This window comes from Mirounga angustirostris, unplaced genomic scaffold (assembly GCF_029215605.1).
Source record: "Mirounga angustirostris isolate CCGP_5_RB_7025 unplaced genomic scaffold, mMirAng1.0.hap1 SCAF_8, whole genome shotgun sequence".
Lineage (NCBI taxonomy): Eukaryota > Metazoa > Chordata > Mammalia > Carnivora > Phocidae > Mirounga > Mirounga angustirostris.
The window spans coordinates 144,246,004-144,267,398 of record NW_026991716.1 but is presented as its reverse complement, the minus strand read 5'-3'; the positions used below and the strand labels follow the sequence as shown (position 1 = coordinate 144,267,398).

The following is a 21,395-nucleotide window of genomic DNA, read 5'->3' as shown; positions in this document are numbered from 1 at the left end:
GCGGCCTCTGTCCAACAGCCTGCACGATCAGGACAAACCAGAAAGAGCGCCTGACACAGACGGGACCCTTGGGGGACCTCTCGTGAATGATGTCACAGGCAGAAGGGGACGGGAGGCAAAGGTGCAGATCACAGATGTAATTCTGCCCGCACGAGACTGCAGTAACAGCAAACACACTTAAATACATACAAAGTTTATTAAAAATAGATTGCAAATGAAGTACAGTAGAAATGGGAAAGTACAGCAGTTGTGGTGTCCCCAGTGATGCAGTTATGAAAAGCATGTGTTCACATTTGACCTGATCACCCAAGGGTGGCCCAGCCCACCTGCCCACGGGCCTGATGACCACACACACAAATACCCCTGCATGTCAGTATTTACATGTATTTGCATGTACTTACGCGTAGTTGCTATTTCTCTATATATTAACAGAAAAGTAATTCATCTGCATCTTTTCATGGAAGAAAGTGTGAATTTAGTCCCTATAAGGCGGCCAGTGTTCTCGAGCTATCTGGGAGGGGCCTGCTTTTCCTGGAACCTCCAGAGCAAACACCCACATCCTTCATAAACACTTAGAACCATGTGACTCTCTTAAACAAGGGGAACGGTGAGAGCACACTTCCAAATAAGAACCCCGATAGACGTAAAAATATTTACACTCGCATTTCAATGATTTATCATACAGCTCTCATTAAAGTGATTTCTCAGGCTAAAAAGCCTCTCCCTCTTCTATTTGCAAGTGTGTGTATTTTTCTAACATACATATCTGTAAGAGAACAATCTGGTACAGAAGAATCATCGAGACCCCACAGCAGGGTTTTGTCAAGTAGAAAATTTGCTCAAAATCACAAAGTAAGTTAGCACTTCCACGGCACACAGTAGAAATCGACATGAGATCCATCTCCCCAGCATCAGCCACACGGTCACAGCTGAAGAAACAACTGCGATGCCCAATGACTCAAAAATGAAAATTAAGTAACTCTATTCGATGTAAGAAAATCGCTTAAACTGCAGTCCGAGCCTTCCTTCCCAGACAACACGTGGATGGAACTGGTCCTTCCTCGAAGGTAGAATCCCTGAGCCCCAGCCATGTCAAGCGTCACTACTAACCTCCCGTCCCTCTCATACTTCTGCGTCTCTCCACATCAACACGGCCCAGCTAAACAGACCCTCTTTTATAGATTCTCTTGAATAGTCGAGATACTTAGTGAACTCCCTAACTGAACTGCCATCTGCAAAATCACCAATGATTTATTAGTCTAACAATAATCTGGCATTTACAAAAATAAAATATCCTAAGCTTAAATCCTCAAAATTTTCTTCTTGGAGAATTTTTTTTCTTAAATTACCTATTTAGAATATAGCAGGAGGGCTGTCCCTGGATGGAAGCAGAGGGGGCAGGGTCCTGACAGGCACCACCTCCCTTCTGGGCCGCGTGGGTCTGAGCTGCCTTGGGACCCCCCTCCCCGGGGCGGGGAGACAAGTGAGCAAGGCGGCGGGGCAGGCTCTGCACTGAGCCCCCATGCGGGGTACGCTCAGGTGTTCTCTCTCCTGGAAGGGGACACCTCGCCCTCGGGGGACACGGTCTGCAGCTGCTACTCAATAGCACAAACAAGGTCTGGGCAGGTCAGGCGGTTCCCTGCCCGGTCGCCACAGCGCCGTCGGCAACCCAGAACACACATGGCCTCTCTGCACTGCGCCAGGCGAGGGCGAAGACGTGTCCCCACCGTGCTCTCCTGCCCTGCATTCTCCCCTCTGCCACTCAGACGCTAAAAAAAGAAACAAAAAACGTATCTTCACGTGAGTCAGATTAAGAAATTAGACAGTGTTTACGTTGTATAAGTGATCATCTCCTGGTGAATGAAAAGAGCGTCTTGGAACGGGACCATCTCTGGATCCCGGCCGTCTCAGCAACCGTGCTTCTGGGACGCGGACACGCTGCGCGCGGCCCCCGCCCCGAGCCCGTCCTCCAGAGACGCGCCGACAGGCCCCTGGGGCGCACGGGCACCTCGGCCCCGTCTCATTTGGTGTTCAGCTCATTTTCCAGTTCTGTTAATTTACGAGAGGCTTTTACTTTGTTGGACACATCTTGACCTTGTGAAAACAGACGCTGACGCTCTTTGAATGTCAAGTTTTCAGGGGCTCCTGAACTTCCAGGCACATCGGCATCGTGGCTGCAGCAGAGCAAATGCAAATGTCACTGGTCACATGGAGCCAAGCTGTCAACACTAATGCCACTCAAAGTGAGGTAACCTGACACAATGGGCAACTAAGTACACTCTCCATGAGGGAGACTCATTCCTCGTTAAATGTGCCATAATCCTTCCCATGAATACAATCACTGGGGTTGTCGCTAGGCAGCAAAAAGGGCAGAACGTTCTCCTGACTGAACTGTTAACTTTCTCCAGCCACGTCCAACTCTCAAAACGCCGGTCACTTCAATATTAGCAGGCCGGGGATTCTTAATAGGTGAGCTAGCTAAAGAGGTACAGCTTAAAAACATGTAATTGTAATGAGTCCTCATGGACCCGAGAGGCATCTATCCGTATACTTACCTTAACAAGTTAGTGTAAGATACTGAAGATTCTCTTGATGAGCTCAACATCCGTGTTCTAAGAACTGTCTGGACTACAGTCTAGGTGAGGGTGCTCGGTGGAGACACGACGCCCATTTACTGTTTGTGCATCGTCAGGGTTGGCCTTAGGCAGTCTAACAGGATGTCTGGACACTGCCCTAGAATCTTCCACCCTTGTCGGCGGAGGCAGAAGCATCATGCCCCCCTCCTTCTGGAGTTCTGACCACTAAGCCTGAAACCCACATCACTGTCTGAAACGCAATGCAAAATAAAAGGGCCTCTAGGCTCACACACTCGTGCAATGAGAAACGTCTGAGATGATAATGAAGTCTCTAAAATTCCACTCCAGCCTCCTACAGAACTAGCACAGCTGTAAATACCTTTTAGACGGTCTCTCTCTCGGATCCCGATAAGCATCATGGGCACCAACAGCTGTCCCAGCCGATCCCATGTAAGAGTTTGGTCCTTTTCCATAAAAGAAAAAATATCAAAGTTAAAGTGCCTGCACAATTTCCAAAACTTTACTCATGATCAAGATGCAGTGCCCACGGAGGAGTACTGAAAATCTGACAGGAGCCCTGTGGGTTCGCGTCTCTCAGTGGCCCGAGTAACCCAATCACCAGGCTGCGCAGGTGCACGGTGCTCCGAACCAGCCACGCCAGCCATGTCCTTAGGGAGCGACAGCCAAAAGGTTCAAATCAGTTAAGATGCATAATTACCATGAATTCGTAAGAAAAATCCACAGAAGACTAATTCAAATGAGACTGTCAGATGCTCCTGACGCAAAGGGTTTCCTTACAAAATAACTGAGAGCAAATGTAACCCAAACAGTAAGCAGTGATCACATGCCTCGAGTTTCTCTTTTCAGGGCAGCTCCTGAATTTTTTTGCTACATAAATGGCTATAATTACTAAAACAAAACTTTTTAAACAAACGAGTTATAGAAAAAACCCTAGTGTTTGATATAAATGCTGTAAATACAAACTCACTCAAAACCAGACCCAAAGCAGTGTAAAGGAGGAGTGCATGAGCCTGTGGGGATGCCCAGCCTGGGTCCCTGGCTCGGCCTGCGCCTGGCCCAACGCCTGGGGTGACTGACGGCAGCCAGCTTGGGAACAGCACCGCCCTCTCTAGCCAGTATTAAAGATCAAAAAAGATGACACAGATAAAAATTTTAAAATGCATCCAAATATTACCACTAATGGTATATTATTAAAATCATAGTGCATTATGTCAGCACTCATATATAGTTAATTATAACATCAGCAAGAAAAAAAAATTTCATGCTTTTTGAAGAGCGTTTTGCTTACAATGATACAAGCTGGAGCAATAAATGCTCAAAATACTCAGCAAACGCTGACAGCATGGGTATTGGATTAGACAGGCCACAAAATCACTACAGTATCTCAACAGTAGAATTTTCCTTTTTAGACAGCAGCATAAAAATGATTTCTAGCTTCTTCTCTGGATGCAGGAACATGCTGTGCAGACCTAGCTGTTTGGCTGAGACACAGCGCAGGGCTGGCTGGGGCTCCTCGGGGCACTGCATCATTTCCGGTCCTTTGCCAGGGTCCCCGTGATCGCCATGTGGGAAGTCATCCTCCACAAAGACTCAAAAGATGAAAAAGACCCCTATCTCCAACGTGGAGCAACCCAGAGCAGGCCTCCACAGCAATTATCCGCAGAGTAGAATTTTTTCCTATTTTAATTCTAAATTTTCGCTGTTTTAGAAAATGTTGCGTTGTATCTTTTGAGTTTTGTTGTAAGAATGATACTTGCTTCTTCCACTGGTAAAAATCAATTCTTCAAAGTTAATCAGAATATTAAATACTTTCAGTGGACTATATGAATTAATACTGCACATTTCAAGTAATTTTCAAAGATCTCCAGTTAAAGAACCTTTTTTTTAAAAAAAAAAATACCTTGCTATGCTAGAATGAGACAGTTTATTCCAATTCGTACCCGTTTCCTCCTCCTCAGGCACCCAGTGGAAGAAACCAGCCCACCCGCAGAAGCATGAGAGTGCTCACAACAGAAGAAACATGAGCTGAACCCGGGGGTGCAGCCGTGTTAATGGGATGGCAGTGAGGAGGTCAGAAATGCTCTGCATTTGGTGCAGACAGCTTTGTGCTTTACGAAGGAAGTCTTCAAAGAGGCACGAGCCATCAGACGCAGGATATAACCTGCTCCTATGTGGTCTTTTCAGTGTGAAATAAAATAGGGTTAGTGGTATGAGTGAAAGCCAAGGTGGTCAGAAATGAAAACCCAGCCCAACATCGCGTTAGCAAACCTCGTCTGTGTCATGACACACAAGACCTCAAGCTTGCAGCTTGTAACGTGACGCAAGGAGACTGAGGGCATCTCACTTCAAAAACTACTATTGTCCCAGGAAAGTCTTTCTAGACACCAACAACAGATATTTTATAAAAAGATTTAATTTTGACTTCTGAGTGACTCAGTCTCAATATTATACGCTGAGCCTTCGGAGTGGATCAAAGCTCTGACGCCGATGGGAAGAGAACGTGGCAGAACTCATTTGTTCTGGAAGAGCGAAGGTCACGCGTGTTTTTGACCATTCATCTTCTTTTAGAATTCTGAGTCCCGGGCATTGCACCAGGAGCATTTTAGAAGACCCTTGTGCCCATGAAGACCACTAAATCTGACAGTGTTTATCGCCAGCATTCTAATTTAAGATTTTAAGAGGAACTTGGAGTTTGAATATTGTAAACATCGCTTCCAGTGCCGTCTTGGACACTGGTTATGGCGGTTGCGCCTGTGGGCAGGACCACCGTCACGTCAGAGTTCGTATTAACTCAAGGCAACTGCGTGCCTGTCAGGGTCTGGGTACCAGGACTGTGACATGCGGAGAACGTCCGTTAACAGGAAGGAATGAAACCAGCAAGAGGGAAAAGGAGTCATTTCACAACGACTGGGTTCCATGTCCCTGGCGTGAGGCAGCTCACATTACAGCAGGACCATCAACTCAGCATAGCGCCAACTACTCCACCCAAACTACCATGGAAAGTAGGGGTCATCTGGTAAACCACTGCCATGTGGTGCGTAAGCCAGAACAGAAAGTTCTACTCATGTTGGAGAACAGAACTTAGCATGTGACCCTGACGCTGCTGGGAAAATGTCTTACTCTCATCTTCAGACACCAAGATGTGTGAAAAAAGCATGTGTTCAACCAAACGTAAGAGTTATTTAAAGAGGCAGAGAATGGAGGCCAAGACCAACAGTACTTCAAGTGACTGGGGGGTCCCGGAGGGCCAGCCACTGCTGGCAGGTCCGAGGGACAGAACCCTGCAGGTAGAAAGCAACTGGGGAGCTGGTGTAGTTGCCAAAACGACTCTCAGCACAGACAGGACAATTGGAGGTAGGGGGAGATCACCACACTGAGACTAGTGATCAGGCGAAATCAAATTCCAAAGCGAGTGCTGATTGAGGGGGCCCACAGAGCAGCAGGGTGCAGGGTCCCGATTCCAATCAGGAAGATAAAAGAGGGCTTGATTTGCAATCCCACATTTTACCTCTACCTTTCGAGTGGCTGGGCTGGTAGAAGCCTGGTTTTTTTGGAGGGGGCGGGGGCTGGCCTGTGTTGGGAGCAGTACTGTTGGCAGGGGCCGAGGGTGGCTGCAATGGTTTGGAGAGAAAGGTGCCATCGGAGGCCGGGCGCGGCGGGCAGGGGGGCTGCTGTGACTTAAGGGCGGTGGGAAGAAGAAAGTGCCCGTGGGGCTTCCTCGTGCAAGAGCACTTATCCTGACCTGCCAGACTGCAGTCCTCCTCCTCCTCCTCCCCCTCGTGGTACGAGACGAGCCTGGCGGTGTACAGAGAGTCTGGGGACAGGGTCTGGGCCTGGAGGGAGGAGGCGGTCCGCTGAGGTGGGGGAGGAGGAGCGGCGGCCGGAGGGGACGGGGACGGGAGCTCGTAGCCCCGCGGAAGCGGGGGTCTGCACAGACCCGGCTCCTCCGGTTCCAGCAACCTGCGCTCGGCCTCTGCGTGCTGTCTGCGCCTCTCGGCTTCCAGGCGGCTGTAATACCCTTCTTCCTGTCGCCTCTGCACACGGAACAGACAAAAGCGCAAAGGTCAGAGTCAGGAGGGGCCTTCTGGGGGCACGAAAGGGCGCATTTTACCCTCTGCCCCCCGTCTCCACACTGATCACGAGTCCAGGGGACAGCAAAGTTTCAACGTAACAGTCTACGACAGAAACGGCCAGATCCGCCTGGAGACAGTCTGGAGACTCCCGGGCACGTTCATCCTATCGTGGGGTTTCTGGCACAAAACTGCTCCAAAGCACCGAACCAGTGCGCTCTAGGTCCTCGCAGGCTCCAGCTTCCCGTTACGACACCACTGTCCCCATTCAATTATCCCTCCAGACCCTTAATTCCCTGCTGCTCCTTTGTCTCTCTCTCTCCTCCTGCTCTTGTAGAGTATTAACTTACCTGCGCCTGCTCGGTTTAAAGACAAAACGAAACCCAAACAGGCTCTAACTGGCTTTCTACAGCTGGTACTTGCAAGAACAGCGACCTGGCACGCATGCTTTTTCACTGACCCCGGGAGTCCAGAGAGCAGCCCTTCCCCTTCCTCGACCAGAAGGACGATTAAGTCACCTGGTTAATTTCCAGTTATTCAGAGGAAAGTTAACAGAAACCAACAACTGTAAAAAAAAAAAATTACTCATTTTCCCAAGGGAACAATCTAACAAATATGCTTTCCACAGTTCTTAATTTATAGTTCAAATCTTAACAGACTCCCTGACAGACAGAAAATTAGAGAGCCAGGAGTTAATAACAACAGCAACACGATATTCAAATATATTTTGACACATACTGTACATTTTCTTCCGACGTACATCTGCACAGACTACAGTTGACAGAGTTGAAATTGTTTTCACATCAAAAAAGGTAACAGCACAGTTCTGTTAAAGAGTGACAAAAGTTCTAGAACACATGGGAAGAGTGAGTGTAAGAAAGGGGTTACAAGAGCAGACAGAAGGACGTGCCTCAACCTGGGTGTGTGGTGCTGCAGAACGGAGGGAATTCTCAATCCATTCAAGCAAACGAAAACTCATTTGGGGGCCCTCGCTGGCACGAAGATACAAGTTTCGAGGCCCCCTTTTACCGCGTACACTCGTGTCTCCTCCCTGCTCCCTCTGGACACGCATGCACCGGACAACAGTGCTCAGCGCTTCCCCTTCTGAAGGAGGAAACTGCAAGGACCAGTGCCGGCCCCAGGCATGGCCCTACACCGACTCCTCACTTGATTTTCTCACTCTGTGTTGAGACATCCTGAAGGAAAGACATTTTGCACCTTATTTTCTACACAAAGTAAGTGTTTGCTTGGGGTTGGGGAATCCAATTCAGAATGACCCCTGTGGCCTTTACATCAAGTTGTCAGGAATCTTAGTGTGACATGGAGAACATTTTAGGAGGAAACCAAAATACCCTTTGGTTACATGGAGAGCAGATACAAGTACATGACCCCGCAATTATTCTACCACAAATGAATGGCACATTTTCTATAACAAAGCAAGCCCAACAACTGTGGACATTCTGTATAAAAAATAGGTTATTCGGCTTCTTTTTACAGTGAGCACTCAATTCTAGAAAGCAGTTCCTAAGACACAAGCGAATTTGACAAAATCGTGAGTTGTGAGCACACACGCTGGAAAACCCGAGTAGTGCCCGAGCGTCCCCACAGAAGGCGCGCTGCTCCCACGGCAGGGCCGTTCCCGGGCAGGCAGAGGCTGCACACGGCCAAGGAACAGCAAGACAACACGCACCCCAACGGAGGACCCACACGGCTCACGTTTCAGAAAACTGATTTTGAATCTGACTCATCATGACACAAAGTAAAGAGTCGAGGGAGACCTAACCCTGAAAGCTCAGACTCCTTCAGAAAACTGCAAATCTACTGGGACACAGCTTTTGGAGATAACATGACAACTTTAAGGAACGGTGAAGGTCTAGAAGACGCAGAAGTCGCTAATTTCCATACAGGTTCGTGTGCTAGCGTTATTTACTCTACTTTCATTGAAATGAGTCACATCGTTTCTGTCATCTTGCTTTTCATTTGTTATATATCCGCATAGATTCTATTGCTACGAAAGCTTCCTTAAAGTTCTGTTTTTGGGGGAGGAGGAGGGTGCTCTATGAATACAGTTCACTGGACTATCAAAGAAGGAGTGATGAATAAGAACTGAACTTCTCCCCATCAGCAGCTGTGGTGCTCCCGGCCTCTGCCTTCACGGAAGGGAAGCAGCAGAGGAGATGCGCTTCTCCCGGGCCGCATCCAGCACGGGCAAGCCCTGCGGGAGGGCCCGGGCCGGCACACACAGCAGGAGGCCACAGGGCACAGGCAGAATAGGGCAAATCAGTTGTCATTTTAAAATTCAACTTAAAAGAGTACTTTCATAAAAAAAAGAAATCCACGTATGGAAACCAAGTAGTAACTCAGGATACTTATCAGATTAGATCCTAGTTGAATTCTCCTTGAATCGTGTTTTTCATAAGCCATCAACCAGCAGTGAGTGATGTCAGTGAACAATCTCAAGTGCGGAGTGTGAACGGACTGTGTTACTACGTTCCTGGCGCCTCCCACGGCTCGCACTCCCTCTGCCCGCCTAGCGCACAAGCATCCCCCTCAGAGTAACCAGCTGGACCACGTCCAGGAAAGGAAGAGCCCGGAGTACACGGGCGGGCTGCGAAGAGGCTCACTCATCATAACCAGGCCTACGAGTTCCAAAGTAGGAGAGAGACAAGACTCAGAGGGTGAGAGAGTCTGGACACAGTTCGGAAGGGAGGTAGGTCGGCCAGGTCGGGCTCAAGTGTTGGGTCCGATAACACAAGTGGGGATCCAGGCCCTGTTCTGTCTTGTACATCTTAGGATACAGGTCAGGTCTAGCCCCTTTCCCCAGCCCATCGACGGGTTCAGGCTAATCTGGTAAAGTGCTAGCTGCCCCTAGAGGACCATAACCTTTTCTTCAGCATCTCGCTTCGCTCTCTCCTCGTCCTGGCGGCGCCGCTCCTCTTCCTGCCTGGCGCGGTCTTCTGCTTCCCGCCTGCGCATCTCCTCCAGCTGCTGCTGACGCCTCCGCTCCTCATCCTGTAACTAACAACACAGTGCCTTGAAGCTCTGCTCTGCTCACCCACCTGCACGAGGCGTACCGGGCACATGCGGACACAGGCACACACACACAGTCAAATACAAGATACCAGGTTAGAAGCACTGTTGAAAGACAGTAAAACACACACACCTTAGAGCTCTGTAGTTCAAAAATAAGTTACCTAAAAGCAGGGTCCCCACAGGTCCGTTCATTTCCCCATTAACTGTGGCTCAAAGAAGGAGGACTCTGTCTCATGCATTCACACATTAAGCAAGCATCATTCTTGTATTAGAATAAATAGAAGTTTAACCAGCTCCTGTAAATCAGCAGACTCCAGCAACAGACAAAACCCTCAACTGATGGAACTCTGGAACCCACTCAACCCCCTGCGTTTCCTGGCCGCGCTCCTGTGAGCTGTGGCACGCAGATGCTGGCCTCCCCGGGGCGGGGTGCAGGCCCCAGCTCACGACTGCAGCGGGACGTGGGTCTGCGGAGAGCCCCGTGCAGAGCGGCCCGCCTCTGCCTGGGCACCAAGCTTCCAGCACGCCGGCCCGTGGCCATCCGCTCTCTCTGGACCCCATCCTGGACTTTGAGAATTCCTTCTCAGCCCGGGAATACCCCCAAACTGAGTCAGAGAATCTGAACCTAAAATCTGGAAGGAACCTTACTCTACCTCCCTCCTGCTACATCTCTGCCAAGTAATTATCCACTCTGTCTGAATAACTCTGGTGTCTGGGAACCTACTGCCTACCTCCCCGAGACAAGGTATTCTATTTTCAGGTAACTACTAGTCAAAAAGTTCTTCTGTGGGTCTAAAATTCATCACCTGATGGTTTGCTTTCTATTTTTCATCATTCAGGTTTTGCCTTTTTGAAACAACACAAAACAAATTTATTATCTTTCCTTCACACCATCCAAATGCTTCAGGATATCTTCAAAAATCTACGACGTAGCCTGTTTTGGTTTCCGGCTCCTTTATCCTCCTGGTCAGATTTCTCTAAGTACTACGACTTCAGGGCACCTTTGACCAGAACAGAACAGAGAATGCCCTTCTGCTGTTACAGGCCAGGATAAAGGTAACTCTGGAAGCTTGCTTCTCCGTTTCTGTCGTCTGTGACAGAGCCGGCCTATAGCAGCGCCCACAGCCCTGCACCACCCTCGGCATCAAGAGCAGTGGATTCAAACTTTAAAAAATGAAAATGTAACTCAACGCCACCTCGTTTAACTGCTAAAACCACTGCAGGAATCCCTTACATAAAATCCCTGATGGTATGTTTCAGTATTTACAGAATTACTAGTTATTGTATAAACTGTTCATAGCAAAAAATAGAAACTGGACTTAAATTGCATTTATGTTTGTTTTTTTAAACAAAAATGTAACGACTTCACACTGCATCTGGTGGAAAAAGTAACAAATTAACTTGCGTCACTAGACTTTTTCATGTCAGCAAGCAATATTAAGACACCTTAGGAAAAAATGAAAACTGCCTCGTCAAGAAGACAAATTTACTTAACTTCCTCTTTCAGTACAGTCTAGAAATAGGCCAGGAGGGAGGGCAGGGTGGCTTCTGGAGCAGGGGCAGGTGCTGCTACCTGAGAACCCCAGCACCAAGGAAGAACTGTCCAGCGTCCTGCCCTGGGGAGAGTCCCCCATGGAGGGCTCACAGCCAGCAGCGTGAAGACTGATCAAGCATGTTAGAGTCATCAGTCCAAGTTATGAGAAACAGTCAAAATGAACAGCCACTGAGAACAGTAAATATTCTACAGAAGAGTAACTTATGGAAGAATGTAAAACTGCATTAGTGAAAGAAGTTTTTGTTACCCAATAAAGCACAAACTAATTCATCATGTTATACTTTCTAGACCTAATTGAAAACAAGTCTGAGCAAGAAAACCCGTATCCACTGAAACAGCCCACTCGTTCTTTTAAATTAAAGAGGAGTATGATTTTAAGAAATGAGAACAGTTATAATTCTCATAATTACAGGTATAGAATGCTACACCTTACGAATCGGTAAACAGACTCTTTCTCTTAAAAGCCTTCATTCTTCTAAATCTGGACGGGGTAAGCAAGGAGACGCCTCTTGGGTTGGGTTCATTAGTGCCTGTTTTTAAAGTCGACCAATGAGCTGGTGCAGTCAGGACCAGGGCAGCCTCTCTCCACCGCAGGGGTAAGCTGCTTCATGTCCTCTCATCTGTTTTGTTCAAAACTCAGACTGTTTTGTTCTTCATATGTACGCTGCTTTACTCTACCCTCCTCCCCCAAAACCATTAAGGACAGAAAAGAGAATCCAATCGCTTAATTTACTCCAAATAACAGCTCAGAACGGTACACTGAGCTGACAGTCATGACCAGTTAAAGGGCAGCTCAACTTGTTACAAATTTCATGGCTGAGATCCGATGACAAACTATGTTAACACTGGAGTTAAATGAATAGAGATGAGCTCACTGTTTTACAGGAAAGGAATGCCAAGTGACACGTATCAAAGCCGTCTGGTAGGAAGTTACATTCAGGGGAACAGATCTGAGTAGACGGAAGGAGAATTCTTACAGAATGAACACAAGGCAGCCCAGACTAAAGCTATTCTAAACCAAGAACTTAAGCTGGGATTTCAAAAGCCAGTCCTCTAAGCCTGAACCAGTTTTGCTACATTGGTGGTCCCCATTTCTAAAAAAGACATTTTCAGGTAAAAAAAAAAAAAAATATGTTGAAATCTATGTGTTTATGATTTTATACCACAAGACCCTAAACTGTATCTTAAATTTATAGTAAAAGCCCCATTAAGGGAGACAATCACACCGAGATAATCGGAATACAAAAGAGGACCAAGGTGTCCCTTACTTTTTGACATTTTCACTGAAAATATCACTAAAAGTCTGTTGAGCAGATTGTCCTTAAGAACTTGGGCAAGACTTTTCTGCCTATGTTCCCACCCATTAAAAACACCCTAAAAATTTTAATACCCACCCATGAGGAACCACTATGATCAGGCCCCTTCCTACCGCTGGGCGCTGGCCCGACTCGGGTCCAGAGCAAGTCCTCAGCTAGCTGGCAGCCCCACGCTGGGGGCGTTGAGGACAGGGCGCCGTCCTTAGCAGAGCCGTCCGCACAGTGTCGGGCACTCCATCAGTGGGCGAGCTCCCTTTCCCTGGGCGCGGCCCGTGCTTCTGCCTTTGCGGGGTACGGAGAAGGACAACTCTGCCAGGAGCTGCAGGACCTACAGCTTAGCTGCTCCAACAGCGGCAGAGACATGAAGTTACCCCCAAGGAGGCCGTGCGGCTCAAAGGGCCCACGATGTGCACCCAGAGTTCTCTTTGCGCAACGGTCATACCTGACACAAGCATGTGAATTTTGTGTTCTACTCGGCAACATGGGCAAGTTGGTTTGGCTACGCACACACTCTCCTCCTCATTGCTGGGAGGACGGCCCATCGTTCGGCTCCCACTGCCCGCTCCTGCAGCCAGGCACTCCCGTGTGAAGAGGCAGTGAGCAGCCCGCCTCTCCGAAAGGGTACCTTGCAACTGGTTTCCAAATGACTCTTGCTTTCAGTCCAGCCCCTTCTATGCCCAGGTCGCTCGGGTCTGCCCAATTCCTACCGTCCCACATCAAGACCAGACAGGAGGGCAGGGGACGAGGGCAGATCTAGCCTGGAGGAAAACAGGAGAGCCACCGAAATCCTTGAAAACGTCCCTTCGCTGGCACTACCCCAAGGAAGAAGAATTTTCCCCTTGAGCTGTCAGGTCATCTGAGTCAGCGGATGAGCCCAGTCATCCCCACAAACATCCCGTGACGTTCCGTACGAAGGGCACACTGTAAAAACTGCACGGCATGCGCTGCCTACCCATCCGGTCACACCCGCCACCGCCCTTCATCCCAGGGAGAGGACTGACACCTAGCAGCGGAGGTCCCTCCACACACCCTGCCCATTCTGACAAAAGGGTTCTCTAGATACTGACACTGCTGCTAATAACATTAATATTCGCTGGGGAATCAGGCTAAGAAATGCTCAAAAATGTGGTGGTTAAAAAGTCAGTATTAATACTCAAAATAATTACCTTTTAAAGAAATAAAAACTGAACTGGGTCTTTAAAATACAAATCTTCGTGTAATCCTTTCTCCTTAGGTATCATTCACCTGTCACGTCATCTGCGTTGTGGGTTCTGGCCGGGCCCACAGAGCTGGGGAACCCCTTACAGCAGCCAGCCAGTGCGTCGGGTCAGCACCCGGGGGTAACAGAGCCCCCCAGGAGCGTGTGCGGAATAAGCACCTGACACAGAGAAACCCCCTGCCATAGGTACACCTTACCACACAGAGCATGGAGAGAACATACATATTTTATCTTTGTCTCCTATTTAAAAAAAAAAAAGGAAAGCTAAAATAATCTGCCCTTCGGCCGTCAAGGAGCTGCGTGCACGAGAGGCTTCTCCCTGGAGCGACAGTGTCGCCACACTGCTTAAAGGCGGAAGAAAAAGGGCTGTTGTTTGCTGAAAAGGCCGGCAAAGTCAGACCTGGACTCAGGGACTGTCCACAGTCCTGGTGTCTGATGCTGCCCATAGGCATTCAGAAGCTGACTAACAAAAAATGACCTCGTTAATACAACAGATACATCAGCCAGTCTGTAATCCTCTGGCCAGTGACACAGGTAATAGCACCATATTTCCCACTACTGACGTCAAACCCACCGAAGTTGCAACAGAAAAGGACCCCGGCATTTTTCGGCAGACGGTAAACTGGTACGGCTGATGAACTAAACTGAAGTCCATGCGAAATTATTAAAGAAAACAAGGAACAAATGTTTACCGAAAAGCTTTCTTATTCTACCAATAAACAGTAATATCCTGGACAGTTACATCTTAATTGGCAAAACAATGTGAATACCAATTCAATTGAGTTTCTAATAGTTGATTATTCAAAATCTATTACCAAGGTAATAATAATGAAATAGATTAGTCATTGCAAAAGTTCTTTCATTTGCTCATGTGTTTATGACTACGTAAGAATACACAGAATCAACTTTATGACTGAGGAAAGGTCAAAAACCATAAACAAACAGTAACACTTAAAATTAAGGGGGAAAAGCAAAGAGGAACTAAATCTAAACACACTGCAGGCATGCTTCTTGAGAGGCACGAACTATCCTGCACTAGGACACCCCTAGGAACTGGTCTACTAGAAACACAAAACCACCACCACTGAGAGAAAAAAAGAAAATCAAGACAGGAAAAAAGTACCAAAGGAAAGAAATGAGAACATACCAAATCTAGAACAGAGATTGCTGGCAGAGCAGTCTGCTGCAGGTAACAGAGAGGAAAAAAAAGAAAGATGAAGTGTGAAAAAAAGTCAAGTTTAGACCTGTATTCCACCACCACCGGCGCGTCGGCTGCTCCCGCATTTCATCTGCGTCTGAAGGACAACCCAACAAGAACAGTAAACGCTACAGACCGGCTTCCCAAACTCAGAAATAGGAAAAGGTCCACAAACGTATTAAACACTTGAGTTTCGTTTTTAAGATACATGGAAGAAACTTTAAAACGTGTAATTTCCCTGAGCTCATTACTTGGGAGACTAAGATATTAATCTTAAATATGATTAGTGATAAATACACAGATACTTTTCTAACTAAATTATCATAAAAAACTTTCCAAATGTCATAATTCATACTAAAAGGCTTTGAAATAGTCACTGTTTGAACAACCTGGAAAACCTGACAGACCCTTAATAAAAATCCACTGTAAAGAATAAATGCAGCCATGTCACAATGCAGATGCTAACGTCCCACTCTGGGACGCAGTTACCACAACGGAGGTTCATGATGTCTGCTGACTTACCAGAGACCTCAGCTTCACACTCAGCGCGGACGGCAGCGAATGGCACGCTCTCCTGTTTTGGGGGTGAGAGATCTGAGGCCGGGAGCACACGCAGCTCCTGGGACGACCTGCTTGTCACTAGGGACACGGGCCAAAGCAGAGGACCCTGCACCGAGCACTCAGCCACCGGGTACACGGGGGCCTGGGGGCCTGACCCCAGAGTGGAAACTGCGCAAAGAATCCTAACCCTGTAAGTGACCCGTTACTGATCCACCAGTTGCTCTTTCAAAATATAACAATACTGATGGTAAGCAGAGCTGTTTTTAAGGACGTTTATTCCTGGTGACTCGGATAATACTAATAAAATCATGTCACAGTTAAGATTTGGGCCTTTGTTTAAGATACCTCAGTGTTCCAGCTGAATTTGTGGCCAAGTTCCATATACCTTTTGCTGAGAATATGTGCATAATAATAAGCGTGTGACATGTTTCAGGAAAATAATTCACAGGGCAAACTCGAAAAGGGATCAGACTGTTGGCTTTATGTACTAATAATTATCTAAGATTAAGCTGCATCACAATGTGGAAAGACTGAAATGTCTGACCTAACAGTTAATTTGTTTAGATCTCTAGTACAGACAGCATGAAATTAAAGTTGCAATTAGAAACAAAATCCAGAAGTCATGCTCCAGGCTGTCTTTCCCCAGAACACTGCACTGTAGAGAACTCACTGACATGTCACAGTCAAATGCCTCTCCCTCAACAGTTCTCTTGACAGGGTAACAAAGAATCTTAAATTTGGCACTTTAATGATCTATCGTATTCAACTAACATAAATTTCACTTATTTTGATACAAAGGAATAAGTTACTTTTATCAAATGGAGAAATAGGAATAAAATCCTAAATTCTCAGTAATCTTTATACTTACACCACTGAAATATAGTTGTTTAATTTGGTAAGTATCTGCCTCATCAACCAAATGAGCACTCTGCAGAGTGCTCTTTCTGGTAATGACATTAAACCCGTAACTCTGAAGTTCTCAAGTCTTCTTTGTTACCCACCATCCCTCGCTGATCATCGAGACCAGGGGTCAGCAGACGTCCTGCCACCTGTGAAGGACGTCTCGGGGCGCACCCTCGCTGCTCGGGTACCGTCTAAGGCGGCTCGTGTCGTTTGACCACGGAGCTGCGCCATTAAAACAGCCCGTACGGCCCACGCAGCCTCCGATACTCACTTTCTGGCCATTTGAGAAAAAGTTTTGCCAACCCCTGATGAGGATTATTACTGGTTACTAACAAATTAGTGGTTATTAACTTGTTTTCTCAACTGAAGTGTTAGTGAGAAGGACAACTACGAGTTTGCTAATTAAAACAGCAAAGTTCCATGTGGATGGTATTTACTTTTCAACATCTAAGCCTCTAACCCTGGCTCACCCTGCAGGACGCCAGCTAGCAGCGGTAGGTACAGTAACATGCGACAGGCCAGGGCCCTTGCCAACCCTCCGGGAGCCTGGGTGTGGCCACCCCCACGAGCGACACGCACAGGTACGCACGCCCACAGCACTTCTCCCCTTTACCCTTGCTCTCCGCTCAGCCTCGAGGCGCTGCATGATCAGCATGGTATCCACGTCATCGTCCTCCTCTTCCTCGTCATCCTCGTCCTTCTGTTTGGACTCCTGGAGTCTCTTCTGGAACTGCCATTCCAGCATGAGTTTCCGCAGACGGTCGTTCTCCTCTGCACTGCGCTCAGGCTTGTTCTGGAGCTCTTGGATCTCCCTGCTCAACATATCCACAATGTGCATCTGCTGTTGCTTCTCCAGCTTCTCCCGGGCATCCCGCTTCCATGGGTCTGGGGACAGACTGTCTCCGGACGACAGCTCCTCTTGGCTGACTGTAATGTACTGCAGGTCTCTGCGCTCGATCGTGCGGGGCTGCTGCTGGGGCTGCAGCTCCCGAATGACCGTCTCTTGGGGCCTCTGGAGCGTAGAAGGTTTTTCTGGCTTCACGTGTGGGACGGTCACAGGAGAAAACGGGGCCGGGTTCAGGGACTGGGAGCGCATCTGGCCCAGCTTCCGCTCCTGCTCCCTGCGCTTCCTGTCTCGCTCCTCTTCTAGACGGGCCTTCTCCTTCTCATACCACCGCTGGTGCTCCTCCCGCTTCCTCCGCTCTGCAGCCGCTGCCTGAGCAGATGCAGGTCCGGTCTGGCCGGCAGGAGGTGGAGGGAGAGGCAAGTCCATGGGCATTCCGTCGAAGTCTCCAGCGTAGTGCGTGGGGGGCGGCGGGGGTGGCGGGGGCAGGTCTGTCTGCACAGGCTGGGAGACGGCCACCGTCACGGGCTGCACGGCGGCTGGCGTCTTCCAGCGCCCAGGGCCACTTTTGGTCAGAGTGGACGCGGGGGTGCCTGACTTGGAGGAGTGGTCCAGGTGCTCTTGGCTGGAGGTGCTGGAGCCCACAGAGGAGCTCTGATGGATCCACATATCACTATCAGACTTGTGATCCAAGACTGCCTCGATCCGATGCCGCTCTACCTGGTAAGCTTTATCCTCCCGAAGTTCCTCTTGGGAACGGGTAACACGCTGGAAAAAGGAAAAAGGAAAACTGTTCTATTTCAGCCGCTTAGAAAAAAATTACTAAAACGCGTAAATGTTTTATCTTTGGGGAGAAAACATTGTGGGGAAATTGTTAAGAGAGTGCCGAACAGAGGTTGAGACCGTCCAGCTCTGTAGCTCTGCGGGACGCATGATTGGGGGGGGGGGAGGGGGCACCATGTCCGGGGGTGGGGGTGGGGTCAGTGCTTTCCCAGGGAATTTATCTGTTACAAACAGGAAGGAGCTGTACTTCCCATCTGCATCACTGGCAAACATACAAGGCATACACATGCAGGTACTTCATGGACAAGCGTGGCCCTCCCCAGTCGTCCGTGGGCCCTCGCACGCATCTGCAAAGGGGTTCCTCCCGCAACTGACTTTGAAAGGATGAATGTGTTTAGTGTAATTACATGAAGAGCAACAAGATTTACTCCCCCGTAGTAAAATTCTGAGTAAGAGTCATGATCCAATCTTAACCACATCAGCCATGGTTCCACCAGCTGACGACTGACTTTGGGAACACTCCAACAGAGCTGGGCACACGCCAGGACGAGCCAGGCATCCGGGTGTCTCTGTCCCCGTCTCAGAAAGGTACAAAACAGTGTGTATGTGTGGAAGAGACCAAAATGAACACTCTTCCAAAGGGCTAGTCTCTGCACAATGGCATGTCTAAAAATTGTTTCAACTGACAGAAATGGATTCACTATGATGTCAAACATTTTTTTTCCTATCCTTTTAATATGCAAAATAGAAAATGAAGATGCAAATCTGGAAAATAAGCTGTTTCCTTTCCTTAAAAAATAAGCCAACAACAAAAAAATGAACTAGCACTTGAAGAAAACAGCAGCCTGAGAGAAGAATGGAGTACTTACTTACTGCCCATGTTTCGCTATAGCTGTACTGTGCCCACAGAAACAGTTTCCTGCTCGCTGGGCCGAGTCCAGGCCCTCGAACAAGGCGGGGGTTAGGGGCACCGAACCCTGGGTGGTCAAAACTCCACACGCAACTTCTGACTCCCCAAAACTTAACTACTAACAGCCTACTGCTGACTGGAAGCCTTACGGGAAACATCAACAGTTGATCACCAAGTATTTGGTATGTCTTATTATACACTGTATTCTTACAATACACTCAACTACAGAAGAGAAGGCATCATTAAGAAAACCATCAGGATGAGAACATACATTTACAGCACTGTATTGAAAAACATGGGCATAAAAGTGGACATGAGCAGTTCAACCGATGTTGCTCAAGTCAACAGTATCATTCAATTTCCTACTATTTGTAGGAACAGATACTTTTATTAAAATACAAGATGTCAGAGGTCCCGCCTCAGACTCTCCACCAGCTTCTCCTTCTGCTGCCACACCGAGCCTCCTGGATCACTGCCCTGCTCTTCCGGACTTCACGAGCCCCCTGGTGCCCTTGTTGCATTTCTCCATGTCTCCCCTGCTAAGTCCTACCCTGAGGCTCAGTCATGTCAAGATCCACATAAGTAACCCATCGACACGCTGACCTCTCACAGCATCCTGACTTCCCCTTCTAGCTCATTTATCTCTGAGGTGAGGCAGAAGCAAACAGCAGACATAACACTATGAACCCAGAGGCTTAATAATGGTATTCCCGTCAAACAGGAGAAGACGTGTAGATGCTCATGACCCAGGGGAAGGAGATTTTCCTAAGGGCTAACAAAATACGCTAGAGGAAGCAGGGCACACAAGTACTTCACTGTGAAAGAGAAATCTGGAGGAAGACCTTCTCTGCCAGCTCCAGCCAGACATCCAATGGTCCCAGACAGATTTTGGGGGGTGGGGGGGAGTGCTCAGGCCTCCCTAGGAAACAGGCAGGAGGGCCCCATGGACAAGATGACAACATCTGTGACCTCAGGATAATTTCTTGCCCTCAGAGAATGTGGCTCTTCCTCACGGCTACTCGTGCCATTCCCCGTGCCTGTGAGCCCTCCTCTGTTCTCCCGGCCTTCCCGGCTCAGTTCAGCTGCGCCTCCATCCCTGGGCTCCTCCGACCACCTCAACTAAAGCACCACATCCAGAATTCACTATCTAGGATCCGTATTTGTTACATATCCTAGACTGTGCCTATCTCTACGCATACGTTTGATTTCTTCTCCCAGTCTTCCACAATGCAACGTTATCTTTCCAAACAGAAAAACACATCTGATAATGTTCCCCAGCTCAATGACTCAAGAATGATGCTCCCCTCTCTAACTTGGATAAAACCCCAATTCTGCAGCTTATCACTTCAAGCCCTTGCTGTATGGTTCCAGGCTGCAAAGGCCTGCCGCTGCCCCCTGCCCCGAGCCTGGTTCCTGCTCAGCGGCACATCTCTGTGCCTTCTCACTTGGTCTGAAAAGCTCTTCTGTTCAGAGAGCTGTAATGTAATGCGGGAGCCCGGGTGCTAGTCACACCGAGACTGAAAGGTAGCTCTGCCTCTCAGTGGGGACCCAGATCTCCAGCAGGACTTACTACACTATACTGACTTTATCTGTCTCATTTCTTAACCACATCATTAGTTTTACTGGCGGGGACCACGGTTATGTCTGCATCCCAGTGCCCGGACAGCTTCTGGTGCAAAGAAAAACACACATCACTCATTTCTCACTCCTTGAATCAGGAATCCTGCCTCACAAACTGTAATGAAGGTGTAATATTACTAACCCTTCACTAATCAAATATCAAGGGAATAAAGCATTCCTTTTCCATATTTAGTATTCCTTCCTATCCACTCTTCCTCAGTTAACCAGGAAACCAGGAAAGAAAAAAAAAGGTATCAGTCTCAGTGCTGTCCTACAGAGAATAACGACTGTATCTCTGAAATCATCCAGATTTTATCCTGTCAAACTGGTTTATCTTTGACGGCTGCGAATGTTCATGGACTCCTTCTCTCTAACCTGAATTGCAATACTGGAATGATTACTGTCTGCGTGCATGTGTGGCTTCTCCTCGTAATTTGGCCACTGGTTCTGAGGAGGAGCCATCCGGTCCTGGGATTTGGAAGCTGGGAAGGTGAAATACTCTCTGGTGTACGTCTGAGTGGGGATGGGGTAGGCCTCAGGTCTCGGTGGAGGGGTCTGTTCCTGTAAAATGGGAAGAAGAAAGAAAAGTGAGCTTTTGGCAATTTGTACATAAACTAATTTAATTTCCAAAGATCTGTTTTAAAATATAGTAGATACATTTAAAACTGTGTTAAAAATTAAAAGTGTTTGATCCTATACGGAGAATAATGAAAAACCTTTTATTTTGCCCTGACTTCTTAACTTAAAGCTAATTTCCTTATTATGTTAAAAATGAAGAAGCCCCCA

At 47.9% G+C, this 21,395-nt stretch overlaps 1 protein-coding gene across 17 annotated transcripts in view; it reads right to left on the bottom strand.

The window, feature by feature from the left end:
- Positions 1-177: 177 nt before the first annotated feature.
- AFDN (afadin, adherens junction formation factor) overlaps positions 178-21,395 on the bottom strand; it is a 138,569-nt gene continuing 117,351 nt past the window's right edge. For 6 of the 17 annotated variants that reach the window (XM_064598367.1, XM_064598364.1, XM_064598368.1 and 3 more), the window contains 7 exons: positions 20,985-21,170; positions 17,066-18,064; positions 15,035-15,085; positions 9,551-9,679; positions 6,340-6,631; positions 2,956-3,040; positions 178-2,174 (listed from right to left, as the gene is read on the bottom strand). In XM_064598367.1, coding sequence (XP_064454437.1) covers positions 2,021-2,174; positions 2,956-3,040; positions 6,340-6,631; positions 9,551-9,679; positions 15,035-15,085; positions 17,066-18,064; positions 20,985-21,170 — 1,896 coding nt within the window. In that variant the 3' untranslated portion in view covers positions 178-2,020. Of the gene's footprint in view, positions 2,175-2,955; positions 3,041-6,339; positions 6,632-7,185; positions 7,233-9,550; positions 9,686-15,034; positions 15,086-17,065; positions 18,065-20,984; positions 21,171-21,395 lie in introns of all 17 variants that reach the window. The other 11 variants (XM_045865893.3, XM_045865897.3, XM_045865898.3 and 8 more) reach the window with 5 other exon arrangements.